The 20,445-nt window shown below is 40.1% G+C and overlaps 1 protein-coding gene across 1 annotated transcript in view; it reads right to left on the bottom strand.

The window, feature by feature from the left end:
- The window catches only part of HCN1 (hyperpolarization activated cyclic nucleotide gated potassium channel 1), a gene marked incomplete at both ends in the record, with an annotated part of 194,068 nt that extends 175,450 nt beyond the window's left edge, over positions 1–18,618 (bottom strand). The window contains one exon of the mRNA XM_079548805.1: positions 18,248–18,618. Within this exon, the coding sequence (XP_079404931.1) occupies positions 18,248–18,618 (371 nt within the window). The remainder of the gene's footprint in view (positions 1–18,247) is intronic.
- Positions 18,619–20,445: the final 1,827 nt, after the last annotated feature.

Here is a 20,445-nt window from a genome sequence, read left to right as displayed (position 1 = left end):
TCCTCCAAGCCCCTTGCGGGTAGTTACAGATATTAAAAACTCACCATCTCAGAGCTCCAGATGTATGTAAATTGCTCTGAAATGTTGACAAAAAGCAAGGGAGTGGTGGTAAGGCTGTGACACAAACTTGCTGAGAATGAGGCAAAAAAAATGAATCTGGGGTAACAAGCATTCAGAGCACATAATAAGAAGCCAGAACTACCTTAGCAAATAGTGACAGTTCACTCTTCCTGCGAAGCTAGCTCAGCATAGCTACTGCAACTTACCATTAATCGAAACCACAAATACCAGACTCAACCATTTGAAATGCTTCTCAGTATGCTAATATCTCTAGGTGAAAAAAACCTTTAAGTGCTAATGCAATATAAAAAGACAGCTTTAGAAATTTTCTACTCATTTTACGGAAACATTTTATGCAGAAAAACATCATAGTTACTTTAAAATTGTCAAGTAAAATTATTTTGAATTTAGCTCTCCTTCAGTGATCTTTTCACTCATAATTTATCTATGATAATTTCCAAACTCCCTGATTACAAGGTGCACTTTATGTTCCTAGAACACGCTGAAGCTTTGGTACTTCGTTTATTGCTACTGGTTATCCAGAATAGGACAGTCTGTTTAAAATGTGACTACCCAGGAAGTGATGAAGAACTATTTAGTACTAATTAATCAATGTTTGTACAAAGCTCAGTAACGTAAAGCACTACAAATTCTAGCAGACACTTTATTTTCCACTTCATATATTCCATACAGAGAAAATTGAGTTTTAAAGAACAAAACTTCAGCTCTCAAGTAGTTAATATGCTGCAAAACTTGCTGCATTTACAACACTATAAGAGGTCACTGAGATTTCTGTTTCCTATTATTTTCAGGTTACTGCCCATTGACAGTCCCAATGTCCTCAAATCTGCCTATTTTAATATATGATTATTCTTATGGTACACCCAGACTGACCTAACAGAAATTGTCAGAAGTGTCACAAATCACAAAGTGAGCAACATTTCTAGGACACTGGGTGTTGTGACTTGAGGCTACAGAGTAGTCAGGGCCTTCCTTAAGATCAGTTTTCCAGTTTCCAGAAAGACCGTAATAATTTGATTATTTAAATACAGCAGAAAAAGAAACGAGTTCATGTTATTCAGCCACAAATACTCATCAGCCCCATACATTATGAAGTGGAAGGACTTTGAAGGAGACATTCAAATTTTTTACAAAATATCTTTAAATCCAAATCTGATGATACAGAAAATCAAGATCTGATGAAATTTTTCACAAACTTTCCATAGAAAATCTGTCTTCTTCTTTATTTAAATATACTGATCAGCTAGCAGATGCAATTACTCAGCGTTCTTCTCTCACCTTCTAACACAGCTTTTCTTCTTTTAATTCATGGATCATCAGTTCACCTAGCAGAGAAATCAATGCGCTATATGGAACAGATCTTAGTAGAAACAATAGCAATATAAAACTTCATTACGGCATACTGTAACAACTACTAAACTCACGATTAGCCATGTCAGAATTTGATTCCCACAGAGCATGCTATCTTTCTCTTACTTTGCAGCTCTATTGATGTTATTCTTTAAGTAACAGACAGCAAAGCTAGACAAACCAAAAAACATCTGAACCTCACAGAGAATAACTGGAATGTGTTGGAAAGTACAGGAGGAGGAAGAAGGGATGGTTTTCATCAGGAACCCCCAGTTCTTTTCTTGATGGCAGAGGTGTTCATTTCACCATGCTTCTTTTAAGAAGGTGGCACGTAAATGAAATATGAAATTTCTTACATTTCGACCAGGAATATCAGTCAGCACCCACCATGGAAGGAGGACTGTTTACATGTTGCAAATACACTGTACAGTGCTTCCAAGTTCTGGACTCTAGACGTAGCACATGAAAGACTACTTAAGTTACATCAATTTTTGATTTTTCCAACCTTAGGCAAAAGTTGGGTTTTGTTTGTTTGTTTTTAAGATAAAATATTATCCTGATTGTTTTCATTTATATTCTTTATTCCTTTCTATTTCTGCTCTGAAAACTGTTACCTTCTTTTAAGTAAAAACTAATGAGGAATCTTTTTTGCCCAAAGAGGCTGTGGAGTCTCCTTCTCACAGTTCTTCAGATAGACAGCATCCTGCTCTGGGTGTCCCTGTTTGATAAGGGTTAGGCCAGACAGATCCTTCCGACCTCATCATTCTGGGATTCTGTCAATCTTACAAAGCTGACACATGCCCTTTAACGCTTGACTCCTACCAACTTTAAAGCAGCAGCTTAGAGTAGTAAGATTAACTCCTAAACTTCAAGTCCTAATCTTGAACTGAAGAAATATTACAAATTAAGGATGAAATTACTAACTCAGATGAAAATTTAATCCAAATTTGTTACTTTTTTTTTCTTTAACACATACTAAGCTTAATGAACTCTCACTGACTTAGACAGGAAAGCTGCTGAAGCATCAGAAAAGCTTCCTCTACCTGCCTGAGACTGGTGTGTGAGGAGGCTGAAGTTCTGAAAATTCAGTTTCATGGCTTTAATTATGGGCAGTACTGGACCTCATTAATCTTCTAGCTCAATGTTTTCATTTTCTTTCAGACTAAAAGCAAGCAAAATAAATAATAATGAAGATTTCTGATGGTCAGAAAACTTCATTTGATGTGAGATCAGTACTGAAGTCATTTACTTCAAGCCTAGACGTATATGTTCAGAGTCCCAAACCATGTGCCACTGCTATTTTTTTTTAGTGAGAAAATAAAATTCAGCAATGCTGACTCCTCTTTATTACACAGCTATACACTGCATACAAAAATTAACAAATTACAGGGTTTCCTACTTTTTTTCCCCCCTGTGAGTTTTACCTGATAACAGAAAACAGTGCAGGAGATTTGCAGCTTGCTGTACAGTTGTGATTATTTGCACAAGGCAGATGATTACATAAGGAAATTACATCAGGGAACCTAATCAGGGCCCAGGCAAGCCAGTGAAAAACAATTTACTACTTTCAAAATTCTTCGGTTATGGCATTTGTTTATGCTTAGCTTGAGTGCTCTACAGGCGTGATTACTAGGAAAGAAAAGTCACAGTACTGTCCATAGATGGTGACTTCAAAATTACTTACCTACATTAAAATAATGTATATATTCAGTAAATTCAACTGTTAGGCAGTAGATGTGACATTTTATTAGAAGATCTATAGTTATTAGTACTCATCCAGTAGCTTCTGCCCAAAGTTTCATAGCACTTTACAGCACTAACAGTATTCTGAGATGAAGAAATAAATGTCAGTGAAGTGGTATTACCCACAGTGCATACTGGGAGAAGGATGAAGAGGACAAGATAAATTTATGTAACATGGCACTATTATTTAATAATAAGTCTCTTTGGTTTTAGCCAAAAATCCCCTACCATAAGTGCCTGAATACATTTGCTATTTGCAGTTACTTTTTCTCCAGAGAAACTTATTAAACTACAGTAGGAAGAATTAAAGCCTGACTTCCACTTAACCTTGGGCAAGAGCAGCACATGCTCCCGATGGAGTTCTGACACCACACCACCCTTGCCTTTGCACAGCTCCTCCTTTCACTAGCTCTGCTCATCAGAAAAAGCACAGGCTGGTGCTCCCATCCAGATAGCTGCCAACTGGGGAAAAAATTCTGGTGGAGAGTCCAAATGCACAATTGAATTTACTGCTGGAAGATGCTGAATCTATTTATGGCAACCTGCACACCAATCACAAGATAAATATATCAGATCATCAAAAGCTAACATGCCTACAGTACAAGTGATGCGTTTTTCCTGGATTCACCCCCTCTTTTCAAATTGCTGTGCCACAGCTTCTCAGTATTGGGAAACATTTTGTGTAGTGCTCCAATTGATGTTTCAAATTCATAATGCTGGCCCTTAAATTAGTCACAAATCACCACACGCTGTCAGCAAATTTCTGTAGCAGATGATATCTGGGGGAAGGGACAAAAAGCATTCCTATCCTCAAATTAGAAAGGACCACTTTATAAGCATGAGAAAAACTCTGAAAGGGATGGAGATCTAAAAATATTCCAGCTGCAAAATAATCTCAAATCTCATGCTGGAGCACTTGAATTCATTAGGAATTCTGTAGTGACAGAAATGTTAAGGGTGCCAATTAGAAACATGACATTTAAGATGCTTCTATGTGAAGTAGAAGTGGAGAGGCTTTAACTGGGAGAAGCTTTCTAAAATTGTTGTCAAAGCATTCTTTCTTGTCTTTAGAGGACTGTACTTTTGGAAAAGTACAGAAATGAGCAAAAACCTTATGGTTAACATGACAATTAACATGTTAACGTACAGATTTATGGAAGAAAAAAGAATTAATTAGGTGCTTTAATAGATTTTTTTAACCAATTCAATCTCCCAGCTATCAACGTAATGTTTAAACATTAAATGTTTCTGTTAATAGAGAAAAGTCCATTTTCTCTACTTATCTCTAGAGGAGCATCAGGACAAGAGCTTATTTGTAAGGCACTCCTTAGTCATTTTCAATACATCCTAGGGACAAGCAATGGTGAGGACACTGATTTTTTACCACCAAGTTGTGAATATTCATGTTCTAAGGTGAGTATCTCCGACAACAAAAACAAAACTAAGATTCAGCTTAGTGCACACAAGATGCCAATATTTCTGGTATTTTCCATATGTACTAACAATTCAATTCTGATAATGAGGTGTAAAATGTCTCTGTGCATACCATTGTAAAAAACACAACAGAAGCTAACAAGTAACTTCAAATATGAATTATTAGTCAGCAGAAAGCAGAAAACTCTTGGAAATTTTTGTTTCAGGCAAGATTCAGGCAAGACCTTTAAACTAAGAAGGAGCTGAAAATTGCATTATGTTTCAGTCAATATTTTGTAAACTCAACTTATGCTATCAATTCATTTATACCACTGAAACATCAATTAATTGATAAAATTTGTACCATGCAAAATATTTGAAGTGATAACAGAAGCACCTTCCACAAGCCAGCTTAATCTCCCCGTATACCCACATTAGGACACCTGCACTGAGGGTGATGCAGGGCAGAAGGCAAACGCTTAGCTAGGAATTTCAATATCAGGTTTCCCTATGATCTCTCAAAACACTAATTCACACTTCATACAGTGAAACACCTGCCTCTACCACAAAAAGCAACTTGTGCAAGTTTCTCATCCTCATGCCAATCACATAAAGGAACCACTATTTGTTTCATTATTCAGCTGGCATCCAAATCCCTCTGTTAGCCATTTGTCTTCCATAATATTTAAATGGGTGTAACACAACTAACATTTTTTAAGACTTCACAATTCACATTCTGCATGCTTCAATCCTTCCATCCTTCTGACAGCACAAGCTTGCTGACTGCACTGCCAAAACAAATCAGCTCATTACGTTGCTAGACAGAGCAGCGATCAGATTGACTTGATATTCACTTAAAACAAAAACAAAAACAAAAAAAAAAAAAAAGGAAAACCCAGAACAGAAAAGCAAACAAGAATGAGAATATGATTCTCAAGCATGTTCTAGTTACTGGACTAAGATTTAGCCATGATCTCGTTACATGTTACCTATTGTTGCCTCCTTTACATGCTACTTCACCTTCCAACTCTCTATCAGGCTTCTGCACACCAAATCCTGGAGAAAACTTCTCACAAAGAACCTGCAGTAATCTTGGCCAAACGTAGAGCTTTGAAATACAAACTAAGTTTCTAGAGATGCAAAATGCATCTCTGAGATCTATGGACATCAGTTGGTGCAACCGAATGCTACTGACAAACAGCATTTTTACAATTTTATTCAGGGGAAAGAAGAAAAGATCCTTCCCTCCCCCCCCAGAAAAGAACCAACAGCCTCTCTATGAACACCAGTTCAATAGATATTTTTCGGACTGTGAAACAAGGATAACCTGCAATATCTGGTACAGCAGAGAGATTTCCTCAACGTGCAGTGAAAGCTTTTCTCTTTCCTGCATGCCTTTGCCAGGAGCAGTACTGCTGGGCATGTGCTTCTTGTGGTTGCAACTGAAAATGAGTTCCCACTGCAGTATAACAATGCAATAGTGGTCAAGATCCATTTCTAAAACCTTAGCTGTGTTAAATTTTTGTGTTGAAATGTTATCTGTTAATTATTTTTTAATTCAGTCATATGAAATGGTTGTTTTAAATACTGAAAGACATTTGATACTAAAATATAAGTTAATATAAAAGTTTATATTCTATCTTCACTGAGACAAAACAATTTAAAGTGAAGATGTTATAAAAAAATAGGTACATTGGATGTTTTCCCATCCACACACCTTTATTATTTAATAAAAAAATACAATTTCTTCGAGCTGCAGAGAAACATGTCAGTTTTCAGCCTGTAAAAATAAAAGATTGTAATGATATTAAGATCTGAAAACTTATTCAAACTTAACCATAGGCTCCGTTATGTGCTTCACCTATAAATATTTATCAGAAAAAAATATAAAAGTGAATTATTGAATAATCTATTTCTCTGCCAGCAAGCTTTATATTTTGGAAGCACATTTCATTTTTCACAATTGGCTGTCAATTCTCTTGGTACAGAAATTCTCTGTCTCCAACCTTCACGAGTTCAAAGCAAAGACTACTCATGCTCCCCAGGGATGGGATGGCTCCGGTGATCAGGCACATCTCCCAGGTTAGGGGTGACAAGGGAAAGTGAGTGTGGCAAGTGAAGCTGCCTCTAATAGCAGCCACTGATAAGCGGCTCTAAATAAGAAACTTTGGTCGGGGACCTATGACCTGAACTGCATAGAGCAGCAAAAGTAACGAGGAAGCTATTTGCTACTGCGCAGACAAATGACTTGTTTTTAGATACCAAAACAAAAAGAACATCTGCTCTCCATGGCAAATGAAATGCCAGATGTGTACCTTTCATTCCTTTTTACAAAAATGAAATTTTCTAAATTTTATAAATAGGTTTCTGGCTTTCAGCAAAAGAAAATATTTTACTTTGGAGATCTCAGAATAGATTTTAGCCACAATCCAATTTCCCCTTAGAATTAAAAGAAAATTAGTTTAGCCAAATACTTCTGCAGAACTTTTAGAGGACAGTGAGTTACAAACTATTCAAAAAAGTTTAACTTACAGATGCATAATAATAAGAAAAAGCCAAATGAATTTTGATAACTCATTGGAGGAAATCAACAAGAAACTAATTATTGCTAGAACTTCCACCAGAATCTTAGAAAAAATACTGATCTGTAAACAGCACATTCAAAATATGTATACTTATTTATATCTATACACATTATATAGAGAAAGATATCTGAATGAGATTGAACACAAACAATATGCAAATTCTTATTATATATTAATTCAGAACATTCACATGGGCAACAGTATTGATAAATCAGTCTTGCCATTTACAGCCCCTTAAGGCTGGAATGTGATGATGTTCAGCCACAGAGTCCAGACTCTAAAAGTACCTGGGTCTCCAGGTTTTGATATCCAAAGATGTACAGGCTCGTAATCTCTCGTATCTTCATCTAATATTCTGTATATTCCCTCATGTTGTCCAGAGCCTGGGGTAAAATTCAGATTTTCAAAGATGTTCCAGAATTTGAAAACTTTGTACTGGAAGCATTAAACCAACTTAAATACCACATTTCATCCATTACGTTTGCTAATGACAAAAACCAGCATGTACATTCAATACTAAGATGAGCTGCAATTCAGTAACACAGTGGAATCCCTAGGTCTAAGAAAAACATAGGAAGTCATTCACCAGAGCAGCAACATCTGCTACCATTTCCTGCAGACTTCTGGTACCTGCTTCCCTGGGCTGTGAACATGGCTCTCCTTCTAGATCTGATCACTGCCATGCTGCAGGAACCAAGTGTGGGAGCAGAAGTTCACTGCTATTTTTCCAGCCGTTCCATAAAAACAGAAAATCAGTCAATGCTACATAGACTGTGAAGGTGGCTTTAAAATGATAGAATGTCCCTGGTCATACTAAAAAAAAGTGTTTTATAGTCCCCTGCCCTCCATCATTCCCATATAGGAATGATGGAGGGCAGGTGGAAATTACTGAGTAACGCCAGTGGACAACACTGTACAATACTTGGACAACAAGTGTACCATACTGAAGGTGCCTTGAAGAGACCTATCTTAATGGCAATCATCTCTCGCCAGAAGAAAGCAAGCCTGCATGCGAAAGACAGCACAGAGGAAAACACATCATGAGGAAACAAAAACATCTTCAGTTTTCATCTTCAGTTTAGAGGATAGGCAAAAAAAAACCCAAAACAAAACACTACATGCTTTATTCCTTCAAGTAGTACTTAGAACCATTAATTTGGTTGAGCTATTGTTTATATTAGGCACCAGACTTAACTCTTTTCAGCATCAAATATTTTGAGATTGTTTCTAGATACTTTCATCTGTGTCAGAGGAATCAGCCATCATAACAAATTTAAGACTTCAGTAAATGCATGTACAAACTCTACTGCCCAGCAGTCTATCACTGCACTTGATATTCTGCTCCAATTTCAAGAAACATTCGTAACTTAATAAAAACATGCATTCCAGATATTTACTAACAGAACACATGCAATTAAAAGTCAATTTTGGTCATGTGGATACTTAAATTAGGTTTCGTATCTCTCACTTGTCCCATACATGCAACATCTACTGCTTAATAAGCCATTGGACTTCAGACATTTTCAATTTTGACCCTTATACAATGCTCTGTTAAACTGCCTGCCATCTGGCACTGCTTTACTCTTGATATCACACTTCCTCTGCATTACAGAAGTGTGCCTCCTATAATTATAACTTTAATGTGATAGATGTATGCAACAGTAGAATTCCCAAGCTGGCAATAAATGGGCTGGAGGGACAATTTGGGCAACATATATTGCTACTAGTCTACACATTAACAGCACACCCAACTTCTGGGAATGTGCCTTCCCAGAAGAAATCTACCAACATGGTCACATTATGGGAAATTGTGTATATAACCATTTTTCCTTAAAAAAAAAAAAAAAATCTTAACACGTTTTTGTTTACAAGACACTGTGTTCAACTACCAAGAGGAAGTCAGCCCAACAGCTCAGCAGCTCATACATACTAGACACAGTAAGAAAAGGAACTATATCACAGGGCAAACAAATTACAGTAAACCATCGTTTTGTTGTTTCCATTTCTGTAAAGGAATTCACTGCATCTTCAGGAAGGGACAGAGGAGAGGGGAAGGAAAAGCAGAATAAGGGAAGAGCAAAGAAGTTCGTAAAAACAAAAATGAAAAAACTGCTCAGGTGATCTGTCACAGATAACATCACTGTGTTCTTGCAAACTTTCAAATGAGGATTGCTTGTTGTTTATAAGCTCTATTTCACTACCTGAAAGTTAGACCACAATAAATTGTTTAAAGAAAATACAGAAAGAGACAGATTTAGTATTTAAGGAGACACCTACATAGCAGTTTCTAAGAAGACTGGGCGCCAGCTCTGAAAAACAGGACATCTCTGAAGTATTCTTGGTAAGGCGAGTAATAAGAAAGCCTCCAATGAACAGCTGAAGGCAGAGGGACATGCTTGCCTTACTTTACCACTTTTATTTTGATCCTACTTTTCTGTCTTACAGACTAATGCCTAATTGGAAAAAGAAAATCTCTCTTTTTTCCTGTTCAGCTTGTCTGGCACTAAAGTGAGGGTGAAACACAGTGAGAGACAATTTGGCTATGTTACCTTCACTGAGAAATCAATGCAAATGAGCACATGCACAACCATTCCAAGGAACCTATAGCCTAGGATACATTTGGGGAAGACAGAAGCTTGCTAGTATGCATTGTGAGGAAGCCTACTACTAGGTGGTAGTATTGCCTACTACAGATTTCAGAGTATTTTCTGTATGTCACAAATCGTAAGTTCTGCAAATGGCATGAACAGATAGACAGAAGTCACTACAGAACCTGATGGAAGACTTCCCAGCAGTCATATGAACACCTGACTCCATTCCTCTAGTCTTCCATCAATACATTCCATCTCCTTGGTAAAGCTGCATTGATTTTATGTTATGCACATATCTTTAAAAGGTTCTGTATAGTATCCATAGATGTGACTGGAGAAAGTCAAAAAATCACTTTTCATTAGTATCCTGTGATATATCTACACATACACTAAAAGTCCAGCTCACTTCAGAATACTATCTGTCAGTGTAATCATGCCATTAGAGAGAAGCAAGAGTCTGGGATTGTATTGTAGGATACAATAGAAATGGAGAACATCAGTGCTTCAGTATTTATTTTCAGGAGAGGAGGAAAAAAGTCTGGAGGCAACCAGAATACAGTACGTATGTAATGTGGAGGCTTGATTCCCAAATTCATGAACACTGAGGTCATGTTTTATTTCTGTACAGCTTTTCACATAAGGTTCAATGTAAGCACATGCTTCAATGGATTTCTAACTAAGGACTGGATAAAGAAAATCATAATAATACATAAAAAATGCAGCCTAAAAAAATTTACTGTAATTACCTAAATTCAAAATAATGAGAGACATTAATTCCTGACTACTAGCCTGCACCATCTACCTATTTCTAGTTAGCTTTGGCTGTGAGCATCAAGATATCTGTGCTTTTCCAGGTGAAAACAAAGTACGTTACTATGTTTTTTTAATAAGTATGATTTTTATAAAGATTTAAAATGTATTCATGTCAGCAGCACACTTAATTCCAATAGCACAGCAAACTGTTAAATAACATGCTTCATTAGGTAAGACAAACACAAACAGCACACAAGCTAATAAAGTAAGAACTGAATTCTGTTCCTATCTACACACTGCAAATCAAGCTGTAGGAATTTCAGCAACATAAATATGGAAAGGTTTGGGGGGGGGGGAGCAATAAGATTTTGGGGCTTTGTTTGTTTGTTATAATATATAATGGCTGAATTTCTTTTTTAATCAAATGAACATTTCCTGATTACAAGTTTACTCTAGATTTATTCCATCTGCATTGCAAACCAAGGTAGTAAGATTATTTCAACATAACATGCAGCTTTCCTGAATCTGACTATCATCAGATTAAAAGATATTAGCAGAGATTTTATGGAAGCTAAATGACAGTGTCCTTGAGGTAGCAGTGACATTGACTCTAGCTGATACAGTTTTTGGTCATTAACATACCTTACTACGTGTCTAGAACGAGCCCTCCAATAATTAGAGCTGAATACACTATGATTTTTAAAATTAAATCATGCCTCTGGGAAAGAATCGGAGAATAGACAGCTAAAGGACTTTCAAGCAATTAACGAGAACTGTACTGTCAGGTTAAAAATTAAACATTGCAAAGTAGGTTAAGAGTTTCTTCTCTCTCCAAAATCACATGTTGACATAGAAGACGGCTCCCAAGCACTTTGTTGAGTGAAAGCACAGATGAGAAAGGATATTGATTATTTAAATCCAAATGAAATAAATTTCCCCACAAATTTTCATGTTCTTCCCTCCTCTTTAGAAATAGTAGTTTGCTTTCTACTGTCTTCAAACCAAGCTGCTCAAGAAAGATGATAAGGCTTAATTAAATTCTACAATGTCACTGTACCTAAGTTGAGACAAATGCAAACGCAGAGATTCATCATACTTCTTTTTTTTTTTTTAAAGTGACCTCTTGTATCACAGGTTTTTGTTGCTGAGTACCCTGAAAAATCTATCCCAGACTGAACAATCAGAAATGAAGCCACTAAAATTTTAACTTGATTATATAAGCATAAAAAGCCTAAGCAACTTATCAAAAATTATGCATTTTTACTCATCTTTGTAATTGTTAAAGCCCCTGAAGCAAGTCCTTGATCTAGAACTTTATTTACAATGCCATATGTTTACATAGTATTCCAATTCACAGTCCTCTCCATATACTCAACCTAAGAAATCTAACACGAATAGAAAACCTCTACTGATGCAATTATAAGCAATACTTATTTTGATGAGGTGAGAAATAATAAATTACCAGTAGATATTAAAAAATGTGTGGTCTTACCAACATAACCAATGAGAATAACAGATTGAATACTAGAAGCCCAAGCATGATGCTGATGTTATAAAATCTAAATTTTGATATTATCTTGTTCTCTATACATATATTTATCAAGCACTTCCCTCACGTTATTCAGAACAACAGGGAAAAAAAAAAAAAAAAAAAAACCTCAGAAAACAAGAGATTTCATAGTATTGAGTGTCCCATCTCAAAGTTCAAAGACTCGCATTCTAGATTAACTACAGGAACTGTAGAATGCTTCAGTGTGGTTTGTGGGTTGTGGGTAAAGATACCAAAAAAAGATACCAAAAAGATACCAAAGATTTTGGTATCTTTGTTTTGTTTTTTTAAACGTATCTTGAAGCCCCCATGTACACAATTACTTTTACTTAGATTGTAAATATGTTAAATATTCTAAAATGTAGTGTCCTGTACTTGTGTATTTCCCCATGGGAGTGGCAGGGGACCTCCAAAACATCCCTGCTTAAATGAAAAGTACAGAGAATGGATTTACTTTTTGACTTACATTATTGAACTCTTTCTCTGCTGTAATTGTTACTTCATATTCTCATGTATATAAAACATTGAAATTTCGAAAGACAATATAATGAATGTGCTGTTATTCCAGGACAAAAATAAACAAAATAAAAATTGTGAAATGGACCTGGATGTGAGCTCAAACAATGCATTATAATTCTACATTATAGACAAGCAAATGAATGGAAACGAAACAATTTATTTTTCTTGCACAAATGAAGTCCTAATCACTCCCACGTCCCCTAGAGGTGCAAGAGATGAGCAGCGGCTGCACCAACTCAGGTGGATTCAGCAGGCTTTCTGTTGCAGTGCTTGAAGAAAATCACAAAGGAGACTAAAAAAACATGACCCTTAGGAGCCCAGAGGCACAACACACACTTCTACGTATCTATTTTCACTCATACATGCTCACAGCTTGCGCAAAAACAAATGCCAGTAGCTAGTTTTAGTCACCCATTTCATAACAAATGTATTAGTGACGGCTAATGATGAGTATAATTCAATATTAAAAATAATAGCAACTGAAGATGAAAAAGAATCAAATTAATTTCTGGCCCATATTCTACATCAAAGCATCTCCAGCAGAACATTTTGTTGCTTATTTTCCTACTGCTTACTTGCCAATACCTACCTTGGTGACAGCTGCATTTTACTTGGGGAACTATTATAAAGTGCAATACATAACTTACTGTCAAAAAGAATTTCCTGGCAATATATATTAATTATTTAGATTAATGTTGCAATTTTGTCATTCTATGCTTTTGGGCATTAGGGAAGTAAAGCGCAAAAAATGTTGGGATATAGTAAATAAAATGCCAAGCACTGCTAATGACCTGTTCGATACTCAGTGTTCCCCTATGGTTAGTGATGTACAAAGAGTGATGCTTATGTAAAAGGAATAGTTTAACTAGAAGCTTTCCTTTAATAAAAATAAAAGTGCTAGTTAGAAAATTATACATGAAAGAGAGCCCTAGCCAAACAGCAATTCAATCACAAAGCCAAATAAATTTCAAAAAATCAGTTTGTACAGGAATTATAAGAATTAGTAATAAGCAAATAACTCAAGAGCCTTGATATTGTGGAAAAAAAAAACCATCACTAATCGCAAAACTGAGACAACTACATTTAGAATCCAAAGCTACAGCTGTTTCATACTCCTACACGACCACTGACATAATGTATCCATTAAAGCCCACACTAATTTGTAAATGATCTATTTAATATAAACCAACATGATTTATATACTTCATCTTACATACATATATATAGCTATATAACTTGCATATAAGGATGATGTAACACATATTGTCTTAATCACATACAGCCTTATTTCCCAACTGTACTGCTCTGTGTAAACCCGAGTAGGTAACAGCTCACAAAAGGATAAAGCTCATTAGCTTCAACTGAGACATTACAGACGTGACAAATGAGAGGGACAAAGTGCTTACCCTAAGCTTCTTAAAATATGTTATACGTATAACACAGAGTGAAGATTGGTCCCCGGAAGGACAGGTTTTAAATCAACACTGGCAATAATTTGAGAAATATGTATTTTTAAGCTGCCCATAACATGCAGAGTCTACCACATCAGGGTGACTGTGGATATTTAAGGCAGGTCCAGAAAGTGAGCACCAGTTAAAAAGAAGTCAAATTTATGTTAAAAATGGAGACAAGTATAATAATTAAAAAAAAAAAAAAAAAAAAAAAAAAAAACCTGAGGCACATTCACAGTTCTGACTTGCACTTTGTCATGTATACGTGCATGACATGGATAGGTAAATCTGCAGAAGATGAGAATGCTTTTTTAATAGCATCAGACAACAATTATTCTGGAAGTAACTAGGTATTTAAATATAAATATTATTTGGTCTTTCACTCTGATTAAAACATATTAAAACCTTACATTAAATTTAGTCTCAAGATAATATCAATAGTGCTTTATATGATTTATAACGTTTACATGAGAACACTCAAAGTTGTATAGGAAAAGGTTTTAGCTTTTTGCTTAAAAAAAATAATAATGGTATGCCTTCCACTTAAAATACCTTCTTATGCACTATATTCTAAAATTTTCTGCTCCAATTCTAGAGTTAATTCTACATTCACTTTTCTGTTATCATTAAAATAAGGCTTTGGGCCCCTTGAAAAGATAAGAATTTACTCAGAGGGACTCTTCTGAAGAAAAAGGCAATAGATTATTGCATTGTTGCAGAGGACTTCACACTTCATAGCCACCTCTACAGTAAAAAGGCTTCCAGCACTGCACTGCCGGCACTGCACCTCCTCATCTACCACCATCAGACAGCTCCCTGTCAGGACGACTTGACTTCAACTTGAAGCCAATTAAAATTGTTGTTTCCACTTTCAGTCACAGGCTGTTCCCAAACATCAAACTAAAAACTTTAACCAACAGAGTGCACAGGTTGCATTTACTTGCACACTCTAGTCCTACTCAGTCCTTCTCATTAAAATGTTCCTCTCCCGTAAGGCTCTGGAGGTAGCATCTCTGTTCTCTTTTTAGCTTGCACACTGTAGATGCTCTAGCTGATGCAGTAATAAAAACTACATCTCCAGAATGCTGTGAGTTTCTGTGTGAGCTCATGGACAGGGAGATGTCACAGGCTCAAACCCGTGAGCCCAAGCACACGCATGCAAACACTCTGAGAGCTCACGAAAGGTGCCTAAGGACACCGCATGATTAATTACTGGGATCTCATCTGGGATATCTATCACGTACAATCCCAATGACACCAGAACCCAGTAACATACAGGAGTCACTCACGTCTGCAATGAATCTGCTATGAAATGCACAGAGCCCCTACAGCAGTGGCCGAACCAATTGCTGGGGTCTGCTCCGGCTCTGTGCTGCTTTGTTTTGTGGCCACTTCTGCAGCTCCCTCCCAGGGGCTGCCCTCACCCAGGTGAGCAGGCACAGCTGACGGCACCTGGTATCCCACAGAAAGCACATGGGACTACAGGAGCGCAATTGTTGCGATAAATTCACTTTTGTGACTCATGCCACGGCACAGAAACGCTGTCCAGGCTCAGAGCGGCATCAATCAGAGCTGAGAAGAGACAAACAGAAGTCCTTGGTGTGGGTGTGCATTAGGTGCTCGGTTTACATAACAGCTTTCAAATCAGAGGTTAACCTCAGAAAACTGGGAAGAGACAACCAGGAACAGAACAGCCCCCTTGTAGAAGTGTTATGCAACATTTATGGAATTTAATTCTCCAAGGGTATATGTATGATGAAGAGCATATTCTTCTCTGAAACACAAGCAGATAGAAGCAAACAGCAATAAAATAGACATCAAGCCCAGCAAGAATGCGAGTAACTGGTTCATCCAGCTCTAAGTTTCTGTACAATCTATACTTTTCTGCTCCCACTATAAAAAGGATATGTGACAGCACAGACACTGCCTGCCTCACGCAGTGCAGTGTCAATAAACAGTGCTCACTTTCAATAATCATGCAAAGTTTTACAGATACAAATGAGAGAATTAGGCGAACCACTAGCCAAATGCACCACTTGCAGCAAATGCACACAAGCACTCAAAACCAGAGAAACAGAAATGGGTAAGAACCCACAGAAGCGTACATCAGAGTTTTCCTCTCTCATATGTGGTTAATCCAGTATCGTCCTAAGTGTGACCACATTTAACATGATGATCACATCCTGATCACAACTACATTTACAAGCCTACCCTACATGTTCCCACTTTGATACTGGGAAACATTCATCTGTTTATAATATTATTTTGATAGAAAATTGTATTCTTTCTCTCGGTCTTACCATCACTAACATAGATGAACCTGTGCCTCTTTGTGTGCTTTACATACAAGCAATATATTCTTAGAAAATACAATAACAAATCAAAACAACTTCACCCTTACAAATACGTTTTCTCCGCCACAGAGATACTGTGGAGGGCAACTGACTGGAATTGTCCTTATTCCTGCTTAGAAAGCTGCCATTACTACTGAGTACAACTTCTTCATCAATTTCTATAAATATTGTCACTACAATTATTTCAGGAAAAGCAACACATGCAGCTCAAATTTCTTTCTGAAAAAGTCACGAAACAGTAAAGAATAGGATATGGATAAGGGCATGTCGCCTAAGACTGGAAAGAAAATACCAAAAACTATGAACTTTCTTTAAAAAAACAAAAAGCTTAATTTTTATAAAATTAACACAACAAATACCTCAGAAAAATATACAAATATACAAATATACAAATATAAAAAAATACAGTTAATTTAAGAATATGCACTCAGGCCTAAAAATAAGTGTTTATTCCTATCATAAAATAAGGAAGCAAACTATGATCTTCAAACATTCCCACAGGAAGAATCAGGAGAGCATTAGAAGACATTTGTGTAATGAAATCAAGCAGGAGTATCACCAGCTATCACCATGAGTATCATCATCTTAAAGAGCTGCAGGGTGCAAAATACGGTCTGTAACCTCATTCTGCCCAACACACTGCTGGACTGCATACCTCACTCGGACATTCAGTTTATAACAAAACGAGCATCTCGACATCCAGGAATAACCTCATTCATTTTATTGTCACCCTGACATGAATCAAGTTACTCATGCACAGAAGCAGGAAACAGCAGGCCACTAGAGCCCCTGTCCCCCACACACGCCACAGTCGTGCCCTGCTGCTTCCCTTCTGATGGCAGGAAGGCAGCAGAGGACCCTTGGCTCTGCAGCTAACACAGCCAGGCGAGCAGGCACTGGAGAGGACCTCCAGCAACCAGCCCTGCTGCGTGGGGATGTGTGCTAGGGTCCCACTGTGCTCCAGGGCTGTGGGCAACATTCACTGCCCAGCACCCTGACAGTCCCACAGAAACCCAGGCTCCACACTTCCTCCCAGAGCACATTTTATTTTAGCCCACTTTTTCTTAGGAGACCCATGTCACTACTGAACAGGATGGGCTTTCCTTCTTTGAAAGACACTCACTAACATGATTCACTTATTATGTGTACAGAAAGTGGCCACTTCAAGTCCTTGATCAAATATGCTTAACAGCACTGATGTTTCTTCAGCAAATACCACAGAGAGTGGTAAATTTACAAAGGCACGCAGCCAGCTGGCATATATAGTAAAATGAAATAATCTCGCATTTAAGACGTAGCCTTAATACCTCTTGCTGGGAATTTATTTGTGATGCTTTCTGTAAGAGCATCCCGGTGTCACAGACATCCAACTCACTCTGAAAGCGACACTCCATGCTCATGCCCTATTTACCGCTGCACCTCTGATCACACACTTTCACTCGCAGCGTTGGACAAAGTTCTCTCTGTCTCCAGCCCTGCCCAAACGCCCTCCCGCCCGCTGCATCCAGACGAGAGGGCTCCGCGGCCGCGGACCCCCTCGGACCCTGCAGCCCGGGACACTCCCGCAGGCCCCGATGCGGCCTCCGCGTCCGGGCGGTACCGCCGCTCCGGCTGCAGCACGCTGGAGAGCGCCGAGCCGGGTCGGCGGGAGACTCGCCCTGCCCCGAGCCGCCGCTTGCGCGCAGCGCGCAGCGCAGGGAGGCCGCCGCGTTCCCGCTGCCTAACGCTGCCCCCGGCAAAGTTTCGGCCGGGAGAGCGGGTCTGCGAGGAAGGAGGGACGGAGCGAGGCAGGGCCGCAGCCCGCCGAAGTTTGAGCGAGCGGCGCTGCCCGGCTCACCTGCGGGAGCCCTGCGCTCACCTGAAGTCGCTGTAGGGGTGGATGATCCAGAACCCCGCAGTTTTAACCCTTTCCTGCTCCTTCTCCACCGCCTTCTGGCTGCCGAACATGCGGAGGGAGAATTTGTTGACCCCCGGCTGCAGCATGGAGGTGAACTGCCGCTGCATGAAGCCGTACTGCCGCCGGGGTCCCTCGGCGTCTTCGAAGCCCACCACGGGCTCCTCGGCTCCGCCGCCGTCCACTTTGAAGCACACCGAGTTGCCATGCTCCTTCGCACCGCCGCCGGGGCTGCTCTGGGCTTTCTCCGCCGGGGTTGCCTGCTTGGCTGGGAAGGCGTTCGCGCTGCCCTCGTCCCGGCTGCCGGGAGAGGAGCTGCGCTTCCCGCCCTCCATGCTGCGCGCCCCGGCCGAAGGAGAGCGCGTGGTAAGCCTCAGCCTTAGCCGCCGCCGCTGCCGCCGCCGCCGCTGCCGCCGCCTCCCGTGCCCTTCAGCGGCTCGGCCGCGCTGGGCTCAGCACCGCGCCGCCGCGCTGCCCGGCATGGCCAGCGCCGCCGATACTGAGCCGCGCTCCCGCGCAGGGCTGGCACCGCTTCCCCTCGCCCGCCCCCTGCCGGCGGCCGAGCCTGACATTGAGCGTCCCGGAGTCCTTGTGGGGCCGAGGAGCCCGAGATGAGGGGACGGGGCGGGGCCGGTGGCGGGGCGGGCTTTGCCCCCGAGGCGCTTAGGAGCGGCTGCTCGAGGCGCGGGCTGCGGAGAGCTGTGCCGCGGGCGGGGCGGGGGCTCGGGGTCCCTGTCGCATGGAGGCGGCGGATGGCGCCTCTGAAGCGAGACGGAGCGGTCCGAAACGGGGTGGCCACGGGTTTCCCGTCCGCGTGCGGGACTGACCGATGGGCGACCGCGCATGGTTTTCAAGCAGAAATAAAATCAAATGGAATTAAATAAAGCGAGTAGATCTGTGTCTTACCATATGGGCAATCGGGGTGAGGGATGCCCTAGGCCTAGAGCGGGAAACAGCTCTGAGTAAAGACATGTGAAGGTGGGGATTGCAGCTCGCTCAGTCCTGCAGCCTCTGGGTGCAGCCGGGACGTGGCCCGACGGGAGAAGTGGGGGCAGTGGTCAGGTGGCAGCGTGTCCGGGTAGTGTCCCGGGGTATAGCGGGGGCATTTTGGACAGTATGACTTTGAAAAGAAGCCAGAGGCTGCACTTTGCTGCTGCAGTGTGTGCTGTGTGTGCAGTGGTGAGGAGCAAAGGGGGTGGGAGGAAGCTTTGTGTGACATCCGTTCTCACACTCAAACTGCTTGTTGAGGTTTGGCAGCCTTTGCTACCTCTGATTCCTTGCTCTCTGCTGTTAGCACTGGCTGGGAGCAGGCAGCCTAGTGCAAGCATGCCACCGTGGGCTGGGACATGTGTGAGCCCAGCGGTGCAGCTCCAGCCCTGAGAGATAAGGGCACACAAGAAGCCTGGCTTTGTGGGCACGGGCCTCTCAGTGCCAGGCATAACATGTCAAGTGAGACTGTGTGCAGTAAGGGCTTTCATTGGAAGAGAGATGGCTAGATGCCCAAAACCTTAGCAATGCCCTGGAAGAAGGGTTTTAACACATGGGGAGCTGCGGGTGAGGTTGGATCTGAGAGGGCATCAGGTGCTTCCAGATGTGCCAACGGTAAGAAGCTAGCCACAAAATGAGCAAAGGAGGGCTTTGATCTCCACTGTGAAAAATGAGAAATGTACATACTTGGCCCTTGTACATAAAAGAATGATTTAATGTGGGTTACAGAATGATGCAGATGGTATCACAGAACCTTTAACATCATGTGTACCTGTAGAAGTACAAGTGACTGAGAGCCGGGGATCCTTTGGGTTGGACATAGAATTATTTTTCACAAATTCTCATCAAAATTTTCATTTTGCATCTGAAAAATACATTGAGGGAATTAGTGAAATATGCTAAGATTAGCTCAGGTATATTCAATAGTATTTGTCACTATGCAGTCATTCAGCACCTCCTTTACAAACAATCATTTAGAACAGACTTGATAGAGAAATGGAAATCCACGCATCACAGTGTGATTAATGCAAATCAGGTGATTCTGAGGTGCTGTTTCAGTGCCAAATGTGAGAAGTTTTCTCAGCAGTTCCACCCCTAGCGCTGTTAATGCCCAGTGCACTGGAACATGCAAGCTTTGCATGATGCCCATGTAACAGTAACATGGTGTTCTTATA

Source organism: Tetrao urogallus (assembly GCF_951394365.1).
Source record: "Tetrao urogallus genome assembly, chromosome: Z".
Classification (NCBI taxonomy): domain Eukaryota; kingdom Metazoa; phylum Chordata; class Aves; order Galliformes; family Phasianidae; genus Tetrao; species Tetrao urogallus.
The sequence above is the reverse complement of the archived record's forward strand: the minus strand, read 5'-3'. Positions and strand labels throughout refer to the sequence as shown.